Source organism: Olea europaea, unplaced genomic scaffold (genome assembly GCF_002742605.1).
Source record: "Olea europaea var. sylvestris unplaced genomic scaffold, O_europaea_v1 scaffold2078, whole genome shotgun sequence".
Classification (NCBI taxonomy): Eukaryota; Viridiplantae; Streptophyta; class Magnoliopsida; order Lamiales; family Oleaceae; genus Olea; species Olea europaea.
In genome coordinates this window covers 54,464-71,168 of record NW_019238703.1, presented here as the reverse complement: position 1 = coordinate 71,168, position 16,705 = coordinate 54,464, and the positions used below count along the sequence as shown (strand labels likewise).

The 16,705-nt window shown below is 40.7% G+C and overlaps 1 protein-coding gene, 1 long non-coding RNA gene and 1 pseudogene across 2 annotated transcripts; 1 reads left to right on the top strand and 2 right to left on the bottom strand.

Annotated features, from left to right (window-relative positions):
* Positions 1-3,534: 3,534 nt before the first annotated feature.
* LOC111380009 lies at positions 3,535-7,914 on the top strand (annotated as a pseudogene).
* Positions 7,915-8,001: 87 nt separating this feature from the next.
* On the bottom strand, positions 8,002-8,647 carry LOC111380005. The gene is made up of 2 exons (XR_002700120.1): positions 8,545-8,647; positions 8,002-8,351 (listed from the first exon to the last, which is right to left on the bottom strand). It is a non-coding gene; the product is annotated as an uncharacterized LOC111380005 (long non-coding RNA).
* Positions 8,648-11,992: 3,345 nt separating this feature from the next.
* On the bottom strand, positions 11,993-15,531 carry LOC111380008 (sorting nexin 2B-like). Its single transcript, XM_023003470.1, has 4 exons — positions 14,314-15,531; positions 13,036-13,191; positions 12,771-12,776; positions 11,993-12,151 (listed from the first exon to the last, which is right to left on the bottom strand). Exons 1-4 carry the CDS (start codon positions 15,343-15,345, stop codon positions 11,993-11,995), a joined length of 1,353 nt encoding a protein of 450 aa, XP_022859238.1. The 5' UTR covers positions 15,346-15,531.
* Positions 15,532-16,705: the final 1,174 nt, after the last annotated feature.

Below are 16,705 nucleotides of genomic sequence, written 5' to 3'. Positions count from 1 at the left end.
GGGAAAATTTGTAAGTACATGGATGGTATGAGCTTGGAAGTAGGGTCTCAATTTCCTAGAAGCCGTGATTAAGGCCAAAGCAAGCTTCTCCATATCGGGGTATCGGGTTTCCGACGATAGGAGCGCTTTACTCGTATAGTAGACGGGGAGTTGGGTGGACTCTTCTTCTCGAATCAAAACCGAACTGATGGCGTCATTGGAGACGGCGAGATATAGTTGCAAGATGTCACCGGGCTTTGGCTTGGAGAGGAGGGGGGCCTGCCCCAAATGCCTTTTCAATCCCTGGAAGGCCTCTTCACATTCCTCAGTCCATTGGAATTTCTTCCCAACCTTGAGTACTTTGAAAAATGGGAGGCACTTGTCAGTCGCTTTGGAGACGAAGCGACTTAGTGCTGCCACTCGTCCAGTTAGACTTTGTACCTCCTTTGGCTTTTGAGGGGACCTCATCTGGCACAGAGCCTCAATCTTCTCGGGATTTGCTTCAATTTCTCGCTGGTTGACCATGTACCCCAAGAACTTGCCGGAAGCCACCCCAAAGGCACATTTCAAGGGGTTGAGCCTCATCCTGTACCTTCTCAAGATTTGGAAGGTGTTGTTGAGGTGCGCTACGTGGTTTTTTGCCTCTAAGCTCTTCACCAGCATGTCATCCACGTAGACCTCCATTGTTTTGCCAATGAGGTCGGTAAACATTTTGTTCACGAGTCTTTGGTAGGTTGCCCCGGCGTTTTTCCACCCGAAGGGCATCATTCTATAGCAATAGAGGCCTCGGTCCGTGATAAAAGAGGTGTGCTCTTCATCGGCCGGGTGCATGGGGATCAGGTTGTAGCCGGAGTATGCATCCATGAAGCTCAACAACTTGTGCCCAGCCGTGGAGTCCACCAATTGGTCAATCCTTGGAAGCGGAAAGCTGTCTTTCGGGCATGCTCTATTAAGGTTGGTAAAGTCGATGCATACCCTCCATTTGCCATTTTGTTTCTTAACCAATACTGGGTTGGAGACCCACCTCGGGTAGGTGGCCTCCCTGATGAAGCCATTTTGGATGAGCTTCTGAACCTCTTCCTTTAGGGCCTCATACCTCTCAGGGTTGAAGACTCTCCTTTTTTGTCTATGTAGGGCAACATTAGGATCAATTTTCAAGTGGTGGCAGCTGATCTTGGAGTCTATGCCCACCATGTCCTCATGCCTCCAAGCAAAGACGTCGAGGTTCTTGCCTAGGAAGTCCTTGATCTTTTCTCTCAAAATGTTGGATAGGCCCCTGCCTACTTTCAACACCTTGGACGGATCTTGGGGGTCCGCTGAGAAGCTCTCAAGTTCCTCTACAGGGGATGCCTGAGGCTCATGTTCCATTATGCGGGGGTCGATCTCATCAACGATCAATACCTCCTGAATAAGCGGTGCGTCGATCATATCAACATCTTCTTGGTCAGTGGGAGCGTCTCCTGAGATATCCGCCATGACCACATCAGCCATGATCACGTGGACGTCCCGGGGCTCTACCTTTTTAATGGAGCTCAAATAGCACTCTCTCGAACCCCTCTGGTCGCCTCTCACCGTTGCCACCCCATTCTCTGTTTGGAATTTCATGCATAGGTGGTGGATGGAGGTGACTGCTCCCAATTCCTTTAGGGCCGGTCTGCCCAGGACTCCGTGGTAAGCCGACCGGCTGTCAACTACGAGGAATTCCATGAAGTTCATAGTAGTTTGAGGAGATTCTCCCATCTCCACTGCCAGTGTTATCTTTCCTCTAGGAGTGATGCTATCTCCGGTAAATCCGTACAATGGAGTGGTGGTGGGTGTCAACTGATGGTCCAATATCATCTTGTCAAAGGCGGACCCGAATAGGATGTTGACGGAGCTGCCGTTGTCGACTAGCATTCATTTGAGCCCATTTCGGGCTATGACAGCCCTCACCACCAGCGCATCGCAGTGGGGGTAATCCACTCCTTCAACGTCTTCCTGGGTGAAGACAATGGGTGGTACTTGGTTTCTTCTAGAGCTACTATCCACAATGTAACTCGTCAGAGGGGGGTGCTTTGCTTCCCTAGCATAATTCCTTTTGGCGTTTCGTGTTTCGCCGCCAACATAAGGGCCTCCAAATATGGTGTCTATCTCGTGGTTAGGGGCCTCATCTTGAACTTGTCTATTTCTTCGGTGTCTACGCCCTTCCCTGGGCCTCTCTGTGTCTTGCTCTCTTCGCCTTGGGGATACATCCCTTTGGCGAGGAGCGACCGCCTCACGCCCATGTCGGTTGTCGTGCCTGGGCGGGGGCCTGTTCGCCTGGGGCGAGTTGTGTCTTTCTCTGGCGGGTTTCTGCCGGGAGCGGTGTGCATAGTCTCTGCAATTCGCGGTGTCGTGCCCGTAGGACCTGTGGTGCAAACAGTATCCAGGGAGGTTCGAATTGGACCTGTTTCTAGGTGCAAAACCTCAGCCTCGACCTCTCCCTCTACGGAGTCCCTGCTGGGCCTCGGTCGGGTGTGCATCAGCAGTTGGATTGATATCCTCATATGTCAAGGTTGGGACCGCGTTCAAAGTTGTGGTGGCCAGGGCTTGGCCGGAGTTCTCATTTTCGGTTCGGTTCATCTGGTAGTCCATGAGGTGGGAGGTCGGACCCCTACCCCGCTGTCTTAGAGGAGGTGGGAGGCCTCTACTTGCCCTGTTCCTATGCTCAATCAATTCTTCGTTGATTATCTCCCTTCTCATCATCTCTAGTAGGGCATCATAGGTGGTTGGGTCTTGTTTCTGCACATCCCTCCAGAATAAGGTGTTCATGTTTAAGCCTCCTCTCAATGCAGATAGTGCTTCTCTGTCAGTGACTTGTACACAGTAGGTCATCTCATCGGTGAAGTGGGATAGGAAGCTTTTCAAGGACTCGCCATGCGCCTGTCTCATATCTTGAAGGCGCTGGATGGGGGCCTCTCCTTCCTTGCTTACTGCAAACCTCTTCAAGAAGGTAGTTTTGAACTCAAGCCAGCTTTGAATGCTCCCAGATGGTAGCCTACTATACCAGATTTCAGCCGCTCCACTCAGGGTTAAATGGAATGCTCTGCACTTTACGGCTGGGGTGGCGCCCCTCAGGCTCATGTGAGTTTTGTAAGCGTTGAGGTGCTTTTCTGGGTCACCTCTCCCATCATACTTTGGTATTTTTGGCATGACATAGTGACTCGGGACCTGGGCATTTCTTAGTTCTCTTGAGAATGGCAGGTTCTCATCATCATCGTCCAAGTCACAGGACCTCTGCTGCTCATCAGAATCGTGGTCTTCGGCCTCATACCTCGGTTGTTGGTTAGAGGGTCCGGGCCAGTTCCTAGCCTCTTCTTCCCTCATTTGCGGCCTACTTCTAGGCGGGACAGTGCGGGGGGCATTTTCATGCCTTCTCTCCGGCTGTTGGGGCATCGGAGGTGGAGGCTGTGGCCTCGTCCGAGGCTGCTGTGTCTGCTGTTGACTGGGCCTTGGTTCGGCAGGGCTAATTCTGTCAAAAACACTTCCTGCCCTCCTATGTCTTTGGTCTTGCTCATATGGAGGTGGAAAGTTATCATGGCTCATTTGGACCCCGGAGGGTCGGCCAAATGCATAGTTGGAGGAAATGTCGACTCCCACTTCCCTCTCGAATGGGCTTTCACCTCGGCCATTGCCTGGCGAGGCAACCCTATGACTTTGGACCTCGTCCTCTTGCTGATAGTGCCCGTGGGGGGCATATGGAGGAATGGGGAAGCCTCCCTGGCCTTGCATTTGGGCCATGAGCTCCCTCATGGCCAAGTTTTGGTTGGCTATATCCCTCATGTTGGCTGTCATGGTAGCCATTTTTCTTGATAGTCGTGCCGTCGCACGCATCCCACTTCTCCTTTGGTGGTGGTGGAGCCTCGGCCAAGCTGCTGGTGCAGCAGGCTGGGGAGGCACATACGTACTTTCTCTTACCCTCCTCGGGGAAGTATCTTCATTAGAACTCATTTTTCTTTTATCAAACTTAGATTTTTCTAAGTGATAGGGGTTTCTCCTGTTCTTTTTCAAGAACAAATCCTTTTTTCAAGGGGGGTTGCCTAAATGTATTTCAGTAAGCTTTTACCACCAGATTGCTCGTGGTTATGGTATGGTTTCCCACAGACGGCGCCAATCTGTTGACCCCAAAAAGTGCGCCAACAGATGCCGGTCCCACCCGCGCTTGCGTGGGCGAATGTCCAGCACGCTAAAACACGTGGACGGTCTAAAAGGAGCGGTTCAAAGGGGCGTGGGAGTAGCCCAACGACGCGGGACGTTGACGTTCGGAATCCGACGGGTTGTTCGTAATTCGATTGTACAATAATTACCAACCGGTGCTCGTAGATGTATATGTAAAAATGTATAAATTCGATTTGTGTATTGCAAGCAAATGAGAGAGAGTTGAGTAAAATGTAGTCTTTAGTATTGATTCTTGTATTAGCCTTTGACATTACACAATGGAAGTATTTATAGTAGTGCATATGAAATGGGAGCTCTTGGATGAAGTGGCACGTGGCCTCATCTCTTTAGTTCAAACATCCTTTCCTAGATATGGGACTTGACTTGCTAGCTTGCGGCGCATTTATTGCTTGTGCAGAGCCTTCATGTTAGTGACAAGACTTGACCTTTATACATATGACAAACGTTCCATCAATCATTCGCATAAGATCTGTGCAGGTGATCTCCTGGGAAAGGTGACCATGGAGGATGTTTCCTTGTGGTTAAGAGGCTCGTGCATCGACTTCGGGGCTTCGCCCATTTGACAAATACTTCCACTTGAGGACCTCAGCTACATCCAACAGGTTCCATGCCTCGGGTCATGGGGCCTCGGCCTGAAGCACTTCGGATATATCCCACCTCGGCAATGTTTGCCACTTCGGCAGGAATGCCACGTGAATCAGGATGAGTGGGCCATTGGTCCAGGTGGGTAGGACAGGTGTGACAACACGAGACAATAGTCCCCCAAGTTCAAGTATAATCATTGATGTAGTGCGTGGACTTTGATGGAGTAAGTTGAAGAATTTTGGAACCCCAAATAGTCTATATCTTGAAAGTTTCTTACACAATAGTCTATATCTTGAAAGTTTCTTACACATGCCCATTTGATGAAATTCAGTTTTCAAAACAAAAAATAACTTACCAGCATTATGTTTGTGATAAAAAGAAGGAAAAATGGAAGCCCTTTTGTTCTTCGATTTGTTCAAGAAAGCTGTTTCTGTTTGCTCAGATTTTCTTGGTTTTTCAGCTGTTTATTTGTGTGATTCAGCCAGTTTCAAGCCAGGCTTGGGATGGTATAATTGTCACAGAAGCTGATTATCGAGCCCTCCAAGCCTTTAAACATGAATTGGTTGATCCAAAGGGCTTCTTGAGAAGCTGGAATGACAGTGGCTATGGAGCTTGTTCAGGTGGTTGGGTTGGAATCAAATGTTCACAAGGCCAAGTAATTGTAATCCAGCTTCCATGGAGAGGTTTAGGTGGCAGAATCACTGAAAAAATTGCGCAATTTCTAGCTTTAAGAAAACTTAGCCTCCATGATAATGTAATTGGTGGTTCAATTCCAACTTCTTTGGGATTTTTACCCAATTTAAGAGGTGTTCAATTGTTCAACCATAGGTTTTCTGGTTCAATTCCTTCTTCACTTGGCTTATGCCCACTTCTTCAAACACTTGACCTTGGTAATAATTCTTTGTCTGGGGCAATCCCATCTAGTCTTGTTAACTCTACAAAGCTTCTTAGGCTTAATATTAGCTACAATTCTTTGTCTGGTTCAATCCCTGTTAGTCTTACACAGTCTCCCTCCCTTGTATTCCTTGCTATTCAGAACAACAATCTTTCAGGAAGTATTCCTTCTTTTGGAAAATTAAGTGAGCTTCAAGAGATTTCACTTAGTCATAACAAATTGAGTGGAGGTTTACCAAGTAATATTGGTAATCTCTCTAGGCTTAGGACAATTGATTTTTCATATAATGCCATTAATGGGAGCTTGCCTAATAATCTGTCTAATCTACAGAATTTATCAGTTCTCAATTTGAGGAATAACCAATTTAATGGTCAGATTCCAGCTACAATTGGGAATATTTCTTCACCTAGGCATCTTGATTTATCACTTAACAATCTTAGTGCGGAAATTCCAACTTCTCTTGGTGATTTACTCAATCTTAATTACTTTAATGTCTCATACAACAAATTTTCTGGTCCTGTTCCAGCCAAGCTTTCTCGAAAATTTGATTCAAGTGCCTTGGTGGGAAATCTTGAACTATGTGGGTGAAGTTCTTCAACCACGTGTCCGGTTTCACCCTCCCAAGCCCCCCCAGCTCCATCACTAGAAGCACCGAAGAAGCAAGGCCGAAAACTAAGTACTAAAGATATTATTCTAATTGCAGCTGGGGCTCTCCTAATAATTTTACTCATACTTTGTTGCATTTTGCTCTGCTGCTTGATAAGGAAAAGAGCTGCGGCAAAAGAAGCTGAGGGTGGTCGGGCTGCAGGAAGGGCAGCCGTGGCCCGGGGTGAAAAGGGTGTTCCACCAACTGCTGGTGAAGTTGAAGCAAGTGGAGAAACAGGAGGGAAGCTTGTGCATTTCGATGGTAATATGATTTTTACTGCAGATGATCTTTTGTGTGCCACTGCAGAGATTATGGGCAAAAGCACTTATGGAACAGTGTACAAGGCCACATTGGAAGATGGTAGTCAAGTTGCTGTGAAGAGATTGAGAGAAAAGATAACCAAAGGTCAGAGGGAATTTGAAACAGAGGTCAATTCGTTTGGGAAAATTAGACATCCTAATCTTCTTGCCCTGAGAGCTTACTATCTAGGTCCAAAAGGAGAAAAGCTCTTAGTTTTTGACTACAGGCCTAAAGGAAGCTTGACTTCTTTTCTTCACGGTGAGTGAATTCAAGTCTAGTTTCTTTTTTTGGTCTTATGATCGGCTTACAAAATGCTATTTTTTTACTGCAGGTCGTGGCTCTGATATAACAGTTGATTGGCCGACTAGGATGAACATATCGAAAGGCGTGGCAAGAGGGTTGCTCTACCTTCACACAAACGTGAACATTATACATGGAAATCTTACATCAAACAATGTTCTGATTGATGAAAATAACAATGCAAATATTGCAGATTACGGCCATTCGCGCCTAATGACAACTGCTGCAAATGCAAACGTAATTGCAACAGCAGGAGCATTAGGCTACAGAGCGCCCGAGCTTTCAAAGCTTAAGAAAGCCACCACCAAGACTGATGTGTACAGCCTTGGGGTCATCATATTGGAACTTCTCACTGGGAAATCTCCGGGACAGGCAATGAATGGCATCGATTTACCTCAATGGGTTGCCTCCATTGTGAAAGAGAAATGGACTAATGAAGTTTTTGATTTGGAGTTGATGAAAGATAGCTCGGTAATTGGTAATGAGTTGTTGCACACATTGAAACTGGCCTTGCATTGTGTTGATCCCTCGCCATCAGTTCGACCTGAAGTACATCAAGTTCTCCAGCAACTTGAAGAGATTAGACCAGAAACAGTTACCAGTTCTGGTTATGATGCTGGAGCAGTAGCAGTCCCTTCAACAAGCGATTAAAAGATTATCATGAATTCGGTTAGTAGTTCCATGAAGATTCTTTTATCCTTGTAATTTTTCTAAATTTTTGCCTGCGTATCAGAAGTTTGTTCGAGTTATTGGAGGGACAATTTTGTGCCAAATGGGTGTAAGAGTGGCTGTGGAATCCTTCTTAATTCCATCCCCCCTCTGTTGAAGAATAAAACTGTGTTTTGGCACTAAGCGTATTAATTTCTGTTGCTTTCCTCTTTTCTTTTCCCACAAGTCTTTATAATTCAAAGCAATCCAAGTTTTTGTTGGTTTTATGACTATGGATTATGCAAAATGAACCCAATGGTAATTCAAAGCAATCCAAGTTTTTGTTGGTTTTATGACTATGGATTATGCAACATGAACCCAATGGTAATTCAAAGCAATCCAAGTTTTTGTTGGTTTTATGACTATGGATTATGCAACATGAACCCAATGGTAATTCAAAGCAATCCAAGTTTTTGTTGGTTTTATAACTATGGATTATGCAAAATGAACCCAATGTGACCATTGGGTTGGTCACAGATATTCGGCCTGAAATCTATTACACAAATGCATGTTCTATGCAACAGTTATCATCTACCTTAACCAAATGTTTAAATAACACACTGTAACTAACTTCCAATGAGCCTGTCTTAATGCTGATCGGTACACAGGCTGGACGGGGAAGAGGAGATAATAAAGAAAGGGCTATATTTACAGCCAGCTCTTCAGCTATTTCGCATAACCGCTAGTTTCTTCTGCAACTGTTTCCCAAGTGTTTGCCATCTTCTCTGCATATCCTGCCTGCTAACATCAATTATATCAGTTTTCATTTCGAAAGGGAAACTACATTTCTTGTAAATAATGCTCAAGTTGCTCCAAAAAAAGGCCATAGCGAATGACAAGTCATAAGACCAACCATACATTGTTCAAATTCCATAATAACATCAAATCATGCTAAAACGTTTACAGCACCAATAATATAACGATAAATAGATACCTGATTAACAACAAATCCTTTGAGCATGATTAGGAAATCATCGTGCCTCTCTTTGTCTAGTCTCTCAAGTTCATTCTTGTTGTTTTCCTGCATATGATCCATTATTTATGCTTGCGATGGTAATCATAATATGGAGAAAATGATAACTCAAATTAAAACATCTCAGTGCTTCAATACTTGATAGAACTCATCATCACAAACTACAATAAAATTTTGGTATTTACTACATCTGTTTTTTCTTTTCCCCCCTCAAAAGTTTGATAAGGTATAAATACGACTCATCCAATTATTCTATTCCTCTTTCAAGTTCTGGGAGTTAATTCTAATATGCAATCTGACTCTGAGAGTTTATACCTTTCCAGCTGCCACCTTTTGCCAACATTGAAACTTCATCCCACGAATGGATAAAGAACTTTGATAACAAGTGAAAGCATCAAATTCTAAACTATAACCAGGAAAAATTAAGTACTAAACCATATGAAACATGAGCAATTTCTCAGTGAAGTATACTCCCAAATCTTTTACAATAGCATTTAATGGCGCAAGAATGATTATGAAAATGCATTAATCAACATTTCTGCTTCTCGTACAAGGTAACATAATCTTCTACTCTAGTCATTTAATCTTCATGAAATTAGTGATAGTACATGCCCCGCAATCCACCAAGGCATCTGGCTAATCACTATTTCCGATAAATTTGTTGGCTACATGAATCCTTTATCAACACTGTTTGATCAAATGCTACATACGTTGTAAGTCCAATAAAATCAATCCTTTCACCATAAATTCAGGACAAGAAAAATTTATCCAACTCTCTTCCCCTAACATGTTCGACCAAAATTGAGAATTGCTCGTGTTTTAGAATTTCTTTATGTCTACACATAAAATGTCCAAACTATCTACTCCTTTCCCTAATTTATCCTCAATCGAGATTACCTCCACTTACTGACATATACCCACTGCGACCCTGCCACAGCCCCACCACTGTATTTGTACTTCAGTAATCTGGCAGAAAAAATGGAGGTCAATTGTGACTGTATTGGGGTTGATTTGACTAAGTTCATGTCAATTTTGAGTCTTTGACTAATTCGAAAAGAAGAATGTCATTTACAGTAAAGACATGTCAATTTTAAGTCTTTGACTAATTCGAAAAGAAGTATGTCATTTATGGTAAAGACATTTAAGACATTTTATATGAAAACACGGCCTTCAAAAAAATAAATAAATAACAAAACCTATAGCTATTTTTCACCTTGCACACTGTATGAAGGCCATTTTAAAAAATTCCTCTTTAAAACAAATGCTTTTACTGATGGTTTCACAACAATTTGTGGCCAAGGAAATGTTTATGTTATCTCCAAAAGGGCCCTACTTCAGTTTTAGATGTTCAAAAAAAAAAAATGTCTTCTATCAAGTCTTTGACTAATTTGAGAAGAATGTCATTTATAGTAAAGATACTTAAGGCATTTAGACAAAAGCAAGGCCCTTTTAAAAAAATGAAATAAAAAACAAAACCTATAGCTATTTTCCATCTTCTTACGAAGACTATTTCAAAATTTCTGTCTTTAAGAGAAAGTGTGTGTTATTAATGGTCACTCTGACTAGGTTTAAGGAAATGTCTATCTCATCTATAAAAGCCCTAACTTCAGTTCCAAATTTCCAGAAAAAATGTCTTGTAATATGTATCCTTCAGCAACATTATAAATTTTCGATTATACCTTATAGTATCTCACTAATCAAATGATGATCAATAATGCTAAGGAGAATTAGGGCCTTTACTACCTTAGATAGGATATCAGATTCAAACTATGTTTACAAGGAGATCTCATGAGAACATCAGTGTTCTACTGCGCGTTAATGATATCATAGACACTAGAGATCGTTTGGCTCAATACAGAGGATGAAGAAAAGTTGGCCATGAAACACAATAATGAACTTAGGCAAACTCGGACACTTTCTTGACATTCTTGACATGGACTTGATAAGGCTAAAGAAGGGGATATGCTTGTCTCGTAAAAATATCCTTGATCCACTAAATGAAACTAACATGACATGATGCAGGCCTTCACACATCCCGCAGATCCAAATTGATGATTGGGCGCTGTTTAAGAAGGAAATCCACTAACAAAGGGGGATTCAAAAACTTCTGTGGAGATTGATCCATCTATTTCACACCTAAGCCCAAACATTATGTTGCCAAGCTAGTTCATGCATACTCCCTTTGAAAATCGCATGGATGTTGTTTTGAATAATTTGATATTTTAAGAGCTTTTTATTTCAAAGGTGTTCTTATGAGAGTTGAATACAGTCCATGTAGTCTCCATGACTGACAGAGGTTCCACCTGAGGAAATACGACCTTTTCGGGCAGCAATTCAGTAACATAGAGAAGTGAAATCCGGAATGCTGTAGCCAGAACTAGTGGTGAGGCCACATTTGAGCCATGACGTTAAGAATTTATAAATTAAAGAGAAATTTTTTCTACAATAATTATTAAAATTTGTTTCCATTATAAAAAAAATTAAAAAAAAAAAGCTACAGTAGCTGAAAATCCAATTCAAGGAAAAACTGGAAATTGGCTTATGTGGTAAGAAAGTTGGAATATGAATTCTAGGAAAAATTTTGACTATCAAACACCCTTAAAATTAAAGTTGGAATTGATTTTCTATTTTCGAGGGAAAATTTTCATGTATCAAATGGTGCCTAAATGTCATATGTATGTCACGTGGAATGATTACGATAATGAATGACTGTAAATAATATTATTTTTTTATTTTTTCTATTAACTACAATTTCGGTTACAAGAATCTACCAAAGTTTATCGGGACATTCCAACTAATATTTGCACTTTTATTGCAACGGAAGTTCTAAGATGTTACTACATCAAAACATTCTAGCCGCGGGTGGACTAAGGTGGATCATCGTGGGTCATGCTATCCACCAATTTTCTGAAAATTGGTATTTTTTTTTCCAATTTTTTTTTTTTATTTCTTTGAGGCATGATATCTTATTAATTCTCGTCATTCACTCTATACATAAAAGCATTGTTTTTGATGAGGTATGTAATCATTTGTAATATATGATTTTATTTTTATTTTTTAATAGCCTTTTGGTCAAGTATTGCATATAGATCTGGGAATATATGATTTATCAGCCATATGCGATCAGTTTAGGATTTATTTGCTGACAATTTTGATCTTTGAAACTGATTATATTTAAATATGAAAACTTATCTGTTGATATCTTTAGAAGTTGACTATGTTGGAAGTTTTACCATACTTATTATGAATATTAAAGAAGACGCGTTGAACTTTGGTAGTCCATTTATCATTGATTCTTTAAGAGGGATCGTGAATCTACTATATTAATAGAATTCATAATACACATAAAATGCATTAGATCTAGAGTCCATAAATTCATCTATAATGTTACATGGATTATATGTTGGATTCATTTATGTATGTGGTGGATCATAAGATTCTTGGCCAGCAGTTGGCTGCTATCAATTTGAACAAGCAACAGTTTGATTTGGGAATGTAAGAGAAGACGAGTTGTTTGAGGAAAAGTAGAAAGTGAAATCAGATCAATTTGAGACTGTAGTGAAGGCAACTGAAACAAACCATGTAAAGAAAAAAATGAGAAAGTGAGATTGAACGTCGAGAAAGCAAACAAACAAGTCTAAAGAGAAGAACAATATTAAAGTAAGATAGAAAGTTGTAGAGGACGGATGTAATTATAAAACGTTATCAAAGTATGAGAATGTGTATAAAATAATTGTAATTAGATATCGAATGCTTTAATTATTTTTTTATAATATTGTTGCAAGTTTGATTGTGCCCCTTAACCCAAAATGCCTGCATTCACCATTTCTAAATAAGCACTTCCATTTCCAAAAATTTATTATTAAAATAAATGTACATAAAAGCCTAGACCACAAGTTAATCGAATATGTAACATAGTCTCTTATAAAGTTTGTCAAAAGTAAAAGAAGAGGAAAAAAGTAGTAGTAGTTCATCACCAAGTCGAGGCAACAATAAGACTTCTAGATGATAAAGTTATATAACAGCGATTACCTTCTCATGGATATAGGTTAGAATGAAATCTATGTTCGAAAGTAAGTCCAAACAACTATCTCGACATTGATGTCACAGTCATACAACCTTTCACACTTGAAATGCAAAATCATTTTCCGAAACGCATTCAATTAAAGAACTGTCATTTCAGTTACAGAAATCTGCAGCATTAAAGAAGAAGCACGAATCACACACACACACACATACAAAACAACAATTCTTTAACAACTAAAACTTACTATATGAAAGAATTTGTTTTACTTGATACTTGCGGTCCCACCCTGGCTCAGCTCCACCTTTATCGAGTATGCAGCAGGACAATGAGACAACAATTCCGATGGAACAGGGGACGTATTAAGATTTGGGGTCCATTTTAATAAGGTCAACATTATTAAGAAGAGTGGTCCAAGATTTATTTACGTTGGTTAATATCACATTTTTCATGTCTGCAGCACGTGCTCTTTGAGAGTCATAAATAGCTTCCTCCGATTCAAACTTGGTTAACTTCACAAAAGCCAGTCCCAATTGACCCATTGTCTCCCCCATGTCATGATGATTTTTGACGAGAGATTCAGCCTGAAAGTATCATAGAAATTATAGAAGTACTTAATCGTCAAGTTTCAAAAAAAGTGTTACATTAAGAAGTTCAGAAAATGCAGATTTCAGCACAGAGCTAATAACAGAACTGTCTATACATTAAGCAAATGGTATGTCTGCCAGCTGGAGAACCACAATGTTCCAACTTATGTGCTTCAACAAACTCAAACTAAGCTCAGGCCATGTCAACTATCGTATGAATATGCCCCCAGGGCATATCTCCTAGTGGCAAAGGGGAGGGCGGATAGGGCTCAGCGCGGTAGTGTGCAGAGTTCGATTCCCCGTAAGGTGGAATTGGCTTTGTTGCAAGCGGGAGTTACCATATGGGTTAACAGCCTTGGCCTATCCATGTGCTCTCCACCCTGGCTCCTGAGAGGCACATCCTGCGATTTACCTCCTCCACGATGACCCAGGACAGGGTCGGTGGGGGCCCTTAAGGTTGGGGTTCAACCTTTAAACTATCGTATGAATATTATTTTGCAGATCAAATACATGTATCTCTCTAAAATAAACAGAAAAGAAGAAGTCAAACATAAATCAAACCTTGAAATATTAGCTCATTTCTTAGCCCTTGTTTGACAACTATTTTATTTATAAACATAATCAGTCAAACCTACTTTTTATCCACAAATTTTTGGGCGCATTTAAATTAAGTTTGATTGTAAAGGAAGCATTTATTGGGAAAAATGAGGCAGGGGAACTTCGATTGTGGAGGCATCTACGTGACTATAATAAATGCTTAGCTAATCTTAATTAAAATGCTTGAATTTCTAGTTATTGGTACACCTTCTACTATCATGGCATGCAATTTCGATGCACATTTTCATAATAATTATTAGGTTAATATCATGAAAATTCACACCTACGCACAAGTACTATCTACTCATCCACCACTCATTTCTATTTATTTATAATTAAAACTGCTTATAATCTATTCCCAATCAAGAGCTTAATGTGCCATCTTGAATGTTGACTAACTAAATTTTCTAAACCCGAGGACTAATCAATGCAAAATATGCGACAACAAATCGACAAATACATGGGTAAAATTTACAATGTCTGATCCACGAATACATAATAATAAGAGGGATAAGAAGTAACCTGCTCAGAGACATTGCTTATCTGCTGCTCAAGGTCCTGCAACTTCTCTTTCTTCTCCAAGAACTCCTTATCCTCCTCAATGACAGGGGGTTTAGTAGCGCCCCAATCATTCACTACTGACTGCTTCAACTCCCTGAAAATCCTCAACAAATCCATCCCGCCCTTTGCAGGCTGCACCACCTCACTAACCTCCGCCGCTCCTCCAACTACACTCTCTCCGCCAAACAGCTGCTTGGGCAGCCTCACCGCCCCATCCAACATCCTCGATGCCACATCGGTTGTCCTTGCCAGCGGCATTTTCCCTGAAACTGTCAAAAACACTCGCAGCTCCTCACTCCGCTTTAACACCGGGTGCACTGCCAGCCTCCCCAAATATTTTTCCAACGCTATTCGCCTTTGCTCGACAAATTCATTCTGCTGCATCACCTGGCTCTCGACTACACTTTTGTCAGGCCTAATTGGAATAAAATACCCGCGATAACTCTCTGATATCCTATCAGACAAAGTTACAACATCTCTAAACCTTCTTCGAACATTGAACTCTGCCCCACTGAACTCGGGCAAATTCGTGAAAGTAGTAATCAAATATGTGAAATAATAACTCCCTCCAGGCACAAGTGACCCAGATTGCTCCTGCTCCTTCTGTGGATCCGAAACACAGATTTTAATATAATCTGACGAAAACGATGGCAACGCCGACAGGGACTGATCTTGGCTAACGACTTCAGCAGAATCAACATAATCTGAGTCAAATGACTGAAAGATGGCGTCAGCATAAGACGGGGGTTCGAGGATGGAATTAATGGAGCTGTGACTTGGAAGAACTTGATTCGGTGAAGGCGACTGTAGGGGATCAGTATCTTCGGTCGGAATTTCAACGAACTGCGGAGATGATGAAAAGGGGTCGTGAGTAAACGACTTTGAGCCGTTGGACGGTGGTGATGGATCTTCGTTGAGGACTAGCGAAGCCATTTCTTCTTTCGATGCATACAGATGGGCTTCTTCATAGCCCTGGTTCTCATATCCCATCATTATTCTTTCCTTTTAACAACTGCAAATCTACAGCAAAATATTTTACCAAAACAATGAAGAATTACCGGTCAAGATAAATTTTTCAGAGAGGGATCGATAAGGATGACATTTGCAGAGTACTAGAGGAGAAGATTGAAGGGGGATTGGAGTAGGGTTGGGGAGGGGGACGAACGTGGTGTTTAGAAAAGGAGAGAGATCAGGTAAGGGCGACGAACGTTGTGTCAAGAGATGGAAGACTCCGCACGGTGTTGTGTTGCCACGTGAGAACCACGTGTCAGGAACTTTACGAACATAAAGCTTTGTTCAGGAGTGATTTTGAAAATTAATTTTATGATCGTTAGAAAAATTGTGGAGACCATTTTTGAGAGAAGTCAAATTTTACGATTGAAATAGTGAAATAACGGTCAAAAAATCAATTTTTTGAAATGAAAAATCACTCCCAAATGAGGCCTATATATGAAATGACCAAATGGGATATCATGATATTTTTTTAAGTTCACGCTTTCATGAGTATTATACTCACATTCTAATTTTTGGTTTCCACTTTAAAGAAGTATGTCAAACTAATTGTATATTTCGATTCTCCAAATAATGATTTTCATTTATATTTCAAAATCTTGAATTTGAAGCACGCCATGTGATAATATGAATTAGATGGGAGAATAAATTAAGCTAAAAATTTATTTGAGTTTCTTTTCTTTTTATTTTTATTTTTTTTTAAATCTTATGATTCCATAAATGAATTTACCAAATTCCCCAAAAGTCTTTTTGTAAGTGATATGCCCTAAGCTCAATCAACCTTGGATATAAACGTTTTTTTACATATAATTAATGCAATTTCATGACAGATATATTATTTAATTAATACTCAGTTAAATTAAATAATAGAGTTCGTAGATTCAAATATTAGTAATTTGCTATTCACAAAGAGTTGTAATTGTGAGATACAAATTACATATAATTGAATCTTAAATCATCCATTATTATTGATAGATTATCAAGTGTGGCATTTCTTACTTGTAAAATAAGTAACTGATCTCGCAAGTTAGAATGTGGTGACACTTAAATGAACATGTAGATATTTTATTACAGACAAAAAATTGAGACCTATTGGGAGACTCCGCATGGATAACTATCTGAGTATCAGTGGTTAATCTCTAACGTTCGATAGTGAAATTGGTCATTTGATTTGAGGTCATTATAGTGTCTTATATGAGGGCAGTCATACTTTGATGATATTGGATGTTACTCTGCCAAGGGCCACTAATACGGCATCATTCGGGTATGTTAAGAATCATATAATGGGCTTAAATGACCAATAAAGGATTTGTCACTCTTAGATAGTAGAAAATTAAAATCT

Excerpts from the sequence above, each read along its gene's own strand:
- LOC111380008 (XM_023003470.1), bottom strand. The coding sequence starts at position 15,345 with ATGATGGGATATGAGAACCAGGGCTATGAAGAAGCCCATCTGTATGCA. Across the intron at positions 13,192-14,313 it reads TAAGCAATGTCTCTGAGCAG|GCTGAATCTCTCGTCAAAAA; the intron begins GTTACTTCTTAT and ends TGATACTTTCAG.